The sequence below is a fragment of the Balaenoptera musculus genome, chromosome 8, assembly GCF_009873245.2.
Source record: "Balaenoptera musculus isolate JJ_BM4_2016_0621 chromosome 8, mBalMus1.pri.v3, whole genome shotgun sequence".
Lineage (NCBI taxonomy): Eukaryota > Metazoa > Chordata > Mammalia > Artiodactyla > Balaenopteridae > Balaenoptera > Balaenoptera musculus.
This window is the reverse complement of record NC_045792.1, coordinates 24,555,350-24,562,323: the sequence shown is the minus strand read 5'-3', so window position 1 is coordinate 24,562,323 and position 6,974 is coordinate 24,555,350. Positions and strand designations below refer to the sequence as shown.

General features: G+C 37.2%; 1 protein-coding gene across 1 annotated transcript; it reads right to left on the bottom strand.

Annotated features, from left to right (window-relative positions):
* Positions 1-1,001: 1,001 nt before the first annotated feature.
* Positions 1,002-5,666, bottom strand: SLN (sarcolipin). The gene is made up of 2 exons (XM_036862257.1): positions 5,538-5,666; positions 1,002-1,957 (listed from the first exon to the last, which is right to left on the bottom strand). Exon 2 carries the CDS (start codon positions 1,876-1,878, stop codon positions 1,783-1,785), a length of 96 nt encoding a protein of 31 aa, XP_036718152.1. The 5' UTR covers positions 1,879-1,957; positions 5,538-5,666; the 3' UTR covers positions 1,002-1,782.
* Positions 5,667-6,974: the final 1,308 nt, after the last annotated feature.

Genomic DNA, 6,974 nt, shown 5'->3' with positions numbered 1-6,974 from the left:
ACATACACTGCTATTTCCCAAATTTGGTGGGAACCCATCGAAATAATGACACTTTTTCCTTTATATCAGGGTTCTTTACCTTGGCTGCACATTAGAATCATCTGGAGTCCTTCTAAAAACAAATAATACTCAGATTCAACCCCAGAACAATTACATTAGAAACTCCTGGAAATAGGGCTCAAGCTTGGGTCATTTTCTAAAGGTTCTAGGTGATTCTAATGTGCTAATCCCACAATTCTAATCTGTTAAGTCTGTGGAGACCACAGACTATAGCATCGGCATCACTAAGGAGCTTGTTTAAAATGCAAGATCTCAGGCCTCAGTCCAGACTGTATCAGAATACAAACTGAATTAGAATCTGCATTTAAAAGGGGCTTCCCAGTGATTCATAATCACATCAAAGTATGGGAAGTACTGGTAGGTATCAGTGATTCTCACCTCTGGCTACACAATATAGTTATCTAAAGGACTTTTGAAAAATTCAGATTCTTGGGTTCTACCCCCTGAGATTTTTATTTAATTGGTCTGAGGAGGACTCAGAATAAATATTTTGAAAAATCACCCCTGACTACATAAACTGTGCTGCCAGGGATGAGAATCACAATGCTAAGTAGGCAATGGCAGTGATAGGCTAAATTCAGCAAGGAATGCCTTTATGAGAGGTGCTATGAAAAATGAGGTTTAACAATATTCCCTTTCTCCATGGTTACCTCGGAATTGGCACAGGGAACAAATGTGATCTGTCTAGTGTGGGGTATTCTAGTAACATGTTTAAGAAATGTCTATTTCACGTCTCTTCCATAAACATGTATGTTGCACTTTTTATTCTCTCTTTGTTATAACTGTAGTTTATTAGTAACTAGCTCTATTTGCATAATGACAATAACCAAACTGGAATATGCTACTCTTAGAGACGTGATTCATGTTCTAGTTTTACTCAGTGACAAATAATTTTAAATATTTATATTAAAGCAAACATGGAGATATTACAGGGTAAAATATACATTTTTTTGTGAATTTTAATAAAACACAAGGCCTGAAAGAAATTTTGTGCTTTTAGTGGACATTTCAGGCTGTGCTACAGACCTCCGAGTAGAATGGATTTATTTTCCCTCTGCCCTTGGGACTAGTTCAGAGGGAAAGTTTGAGGAGCACTGAATCAATGGAATTATTTGAAATATGACACTCAATTGACTTGGTTTCAAATCCTCAGCAGTTGGAGGATCTTGGCTTATCTCAAATGCTAGAAATACTGTAATATTTGTCACTTCAATCCCAGCCAAGGGTCAAATGCAGTATCACAAATAGAAGGTAAAATAAATTCTAAAAGTCATTTTTTGGGGTCGACAACTTTATTCACATGACAGTTATAGGGGCTGACAAAGACTTCCTTTAACATTTCTTTCTTCTGGCAGTTGATTTAGAGTTTGGTTGCTGAGTGTGGGATGAAGGGATGTGTGGTGAAACACACCAGGGGCTTGTTAGAATTCTATGTCATCACGAATCCAGTTTACTTTTAACCTTGTGGCTTGTCTGACACATTTGCAGTAAGAGTTGGGGAATAAATCTAATGCTCCCTGACAAACACTTGGCAGCCATTGAGAGCAGCATCTTTAGAGATCACACAATCAATACTAACACTGGAGGCAGCCCAAATATTGTGCGAGCAGGTCAGAAGTGTCGTGGGGTGCCAGAAAAGGCATCCCATGACAGCAGTGGGATCTCAGTGCATACAGAAGACAGCTCTGGAGTGTTGCAGTCAATTGCAGGAGCTGTGGTATCTCAGTACTGATAGGTTCTGACAAGGAGCCATATAAGGATAACTGTAATCAGGACAACGGTGAAGTTGAGACACAGCTCCCTGGTGGATCGTTCCATTCTCAGAGCAGCTTGGTGAGAACTGAAGGCAGACTTCTGAAGGCACACAAAAGACCTCCTGCTTGTCCTTACCTCCTAACTGAAAGTAACAAAGAAAACATAAGAAATTAGTGAGCATTCTTTCCTCAAAGGAAACAGAAGCATTATGGAAGAGGAACGTGTTGGCTGAATTGTGTCCACCCTAAATTCACATGTTGAAATCCTAACCCCCAGTATCTTGGAATCTGACTATAAATTTTTTATTTTTTTATTGAGGAATGTGACTATATTTGAAGATAGTGTCTTTCAAGAGGTAATTAAGCTAAAATGAGGTCATTAAGAGGGGTCCTAATCCAATATGACTGGTGTCCTTAAAAGAAGAAGAGATTAGGACACAGACATGTACAGAGCGAAGACCATGTGAAGACACAGGGAGAAGACGGTCATATGCAAGCCAAGGAGAGAGGCCCCAGAAGAAATCAGCACTGCCAATACTTTAATCTCAGATTTCTAGCCTCCAGACTGTCTTTGGACTAGAGCTGTTACTCTTCCCTGTGTCTCCAGCCTCCCACCGACCCTACAGATTTTGGACTTGCCAGCCTCCACAATCACATGAGCCAATTATATCACACACACACACACATGCACACACACACCCTATTGGTTCTGTTTCTCTGAAGAACCCTGACTTATACAGAGAGCCTGGCTTTTTTTTCTTATGTCACAAAACCCAACATAGTCCTCATTATATTGTTGCTTTGACAAAATAAAAAATATTACATTTTTCTCTCTCCAATTTCTGCGTGTGTGTGTGTGTCTGTGTGTGTGCTTGCTTTGCTAACTTAGAGCACCAGCAAGCAAGGTCACCAAAACAGAAAAAGTGTTGTGGTTTAGTATTGTTCTTGCTTTGAATTACATATAGAAGTAGGATACCATAATTTTTCAGGTTTCAGGCTGACCTATCTTTGTGTAACCCTGTGAAAGCATGAACTAGTTCAACAGCTGCTTGCCCTCTTTAAAAAGCCCTGCATTGAGCACAGAGCTTACTGGGGTCAACCAAAAGTCCCTCACATAACAGGCACTCAGTCCAAAGAGCAAGTGTAAACCCCATGGGTACTTCTATTTCAACAAGGGCTTGTGCCAGCTATTTTTAGTCAAGTCCAGGATGTGCCTATATTGTAAACACTTCAAAAAGCACGGGTGGTATCTTTATAGTCTGTACAGGTAGTACATGCAGGAAACCATACTTTGAGAACATAAAATTATTGCCTCCAGTGATGTGGCATAATTGACACTGTGTATATGCAAACCAAATGAAATTAAAGATTAAAGATAAAATTTTAAATATTTAGGACAAAAGTCTACTATGGAGTGAAAAAGTTTAGGGGGAAAGAGCGTTTTGTTTATTTGCTAAGAGTGGAAGTTCAGGGGGCAAGAAGTGTTGTTAGCAAGATTTTGGCCTGAATGGTATTTTTAACCATCTAACCTGACTGAATTATTAATTGTAATTACTGTATTTGTTATATTATTAGTGTACCAAGTTATTAATTGTATAAACCAGCTGAATAATCCTTTTTCATATTATGTAATTGTTGGTATAACAACACAAGTTCAAATAAGATGATATCAACCAGTAGGTTGTTGAATCTTGGTTTAAAATATGACCAATGATAACTGATTTATGTTTCATTTTCCTTTTAATTCTTACTTATATTTTTGCCCTCCATGTGAAGGACATAGTAAATTTCCAATGAAAATCTTTACAAAGATTTGTTTGAAGGAGAAAGTAAACAGAAGAAAATGAAGTATAAAGGAAGTAGAGAGAATGTGTAAGAATGTACACAAGAGCAGAAGGGAGTAGGAAGGTAAGGAGCTTAGAGGTAAAGGAATCTAAAGACTCTAAAGCAGATTCTTCCTTATGAATTTATTAATAAAATTGAACCCTGATTCAAACACAAATTTGTTTGGGTAAGTTCTGAAGAAATACAGAGATATGCAAAAAATATGCATCCCTATTTATGATGATCAAAACAACCCAATTCAGGGAGGGCAAAATAACCATCTCACCAAATCTTATTAGATTAAAGCTCTTAAGTAAAAGGAATCATGGATAGTGGCCCAACAAGAACATACTCAGAAAATGTTTCTGAAAGTTGTCCACAGCTTTGTTAATGTGACCTTCACAACAACTCTGTGACCTTCACAACTCAGGCAAGTTTTGTTTTGATTTTTCTCTCTCCCAAGATTATAGCTTTTAGAGAGATGTTAAGTTGTTTCTGTAATGGTACATAGGAAGTTACAGGCAGAACTAGAACTGGCAGACTGGAAATAGTTGCTGGAATTGTGGTTACTCCGTAGGAGTGATTACATGAATGAGTTATTACTGCAAATAACTGTCCTGGCTAGTGTAACTTTTCGACCTTTGGGAAAACAATTTGACATTTTTTTATTAGGGTTGATAATGCTCATTCCCTTTTATCTAGCTATTTCACTTCTACTCTAGAAACTCAAGCACATATATACCTGGATACAAGAATGTTCATAGCAACATTTTCATATTATTCCTAAGCTGGAAAAAACTCAAATGTTCATCAGCAATAGAATGGATGTGAATTGTGGTATAGTCATACACTGGAATGCTATAGAGCAAAGAAAATATATGAACTACAGCAACACATAATAAGATGGGTGGATTTCACAAACATAACTATTGGGCAAAAGAAGAATTTACAAAAAGAAACACAGAATGTGATTCTATTTCTACAAAGCCCAAAACAGGAAACTTAATTATATTGTTTAGGAATGCAGAGATGATAAAACTATAAAGAAAAGCATGGATAAGATTATCTCAACAATTAAGATGATGATTACCTATGGTGGGGCAAAAGGGGAAGGTGATGAAGAATGGACTTCTGGGGTGCTCCAATGATCTATTTCTTGGCCTGGGTGATATTTATACAGGTGTTGCCTTAAAATGATTGTTCAAACAGTATGTATTAGGCATTTTTCACAATTTTTTCAATAGTCTCTGCATTGACAGGCTACCCATAACACTTATTTATTTCCTATGGTTTACCTCTTACTATTTCTTGCACTTTGATGGTGGACGTAAACATTTGTTTTTTTATGTATATTTTTAAAATAATAAAACACAGCATTAAGATGAGAATTTCTAATGAATCCAATTCAATCAACACATATGCTAACTGTAGGGGGTGGACTCTACTTTCACTCACATTTATACCAAAGTTAGGTAAAACCTCAGATCAGCAATCTTCCATTTTTCTGCTGTTAACCTGCAAAGACAATTTTGGCTTCATTTTGAATCTTTCCTGAAGTCAAGATCACACCATATGATCCAAAGTGATTGCCATATGGTGAAATAAAAAACTCTGAATAAATTGCTTGACATTGACCTTCTTTGAATGGAGACTTTGAAAAGATGGAAGACATACTTTATGATATGGAAAAAAAAATTTAATTAGAAGGGAGAAAATGCATAACATAAGGTGAAAAAAGGAAAACAAGAATCAATAATATTCACTTTCTACTTTAAGAAATACTGTGTACAATAGGCATTGCCTATTTTATTAAGAAATGTAAATATTCCTCTGCTTTTCTCATTTGCAACTTGTACACATATACACACTGTATGCTAAGCTTAAAAATCCTGTTGTTACCTGAACAGGGTCAAGGACACACCGGGCTGCAGTAGGCCTCTCCTCTCTCTCTCTCCAACTTGGGATCCAACTCCTGCTCGTGTCCCAGGCTGTCTGGACTCCTGGGCTCTGGGCAGGGCCTAAAGTAGTCTGAGGGAGGTGGCAATCACTGTGATGTCACTGATGAAACATCTTGAAGGAACAACCTCCAAAGGTTGGAGGCTATTTGTGTTTAGGGGGCCATGGAAATGTGTTGACTAAGGCTCTTCCTTTGGCTGCCAATTTGTATTAAAAGCCCAGGGACTTAAAATCTTTTCTTTCCAGTTGACTTTTGGTACAAATGATGTAGGTTTTAAACTCATCTTTTACATCTTCATGAGTATCTCTAACATGTTTAAAACATCATAAACCGAGAGTGACAGACTAATATTAACAAATCTTTGCTGCATTTGGCTGCCCCCCCACCCCCACTCAGCATATGAGGGTGTAAAAATGTGACTTCATTTAACCACCCATATTTTCAGCTTTTTGAAGCGTGAAGAATTCTCTGCTTTGCACATGCACACCCCAAACCACACACACGCACCAGAATTCAACAGGCATCTTTTACCTCCTTCAAAATTGACTTTAGTCCAAGTGGTGAAAGCTATCTCCCCAGTCACCTGTTCCACATAACTTTCCAGCTAAGCTGTATGTTGCAAGTTACACATTAATATACAGTTTCATCTGAAACAGCTGTGGAAGCCATGGTATATATATCTCTGTCAATATACTAATACAGCAGTAAACCCATACTGAAAAATTCAGTCATTTGGATAGATAGGGGGTAGCAGGAGAACTGGTCGAAACTAGTGAAAAACATGAGTTATAGGATATACCTGAAAGAAATAAAACTGTATAACTTTCAAATATAAACATTAACTAAAACTAGACTACTAAAATGAGTTTGTAATCAACTTTTCAGGTGTCTGGAGGTAAATGGAGCCTCTGAAGTGTTTAACTGAATTTGAAAACCTATCAATTAAACATGACCTTAGCAACTGTGCTTGTTCATCAGATTCTTTCTTTACAGATAATAGAACAAGCTTCCCCTCCGAATTCCCAGTTAGGGTCAATCAAAATAATACATTCCCAGAAGACATAAACAAAATTCCCTATTTAGTTGTGTTCATAGCCAAACCTTTCCCCATCATTTCTCATGCACTAGAAATATTACTAAAGGAAAGAATTTCCATTTCATTTCTTCATTTTGATATAAACCTAATGATGTGGAATCTTAATATAACATTCTGTTGTCACACGCCTTGTAAAGAGACAGCTTGCTGAAGTGACAGGTAGTATATAGTAATTATAGTGCAGTCAAACACTGGCAAATTCCTTGAATGTAGTCAGATTTCTGTCTTTTGCTTCCAAACACTTGCCAGATTGTCTCAAATGCTAGGAATATTTTCCTACTCA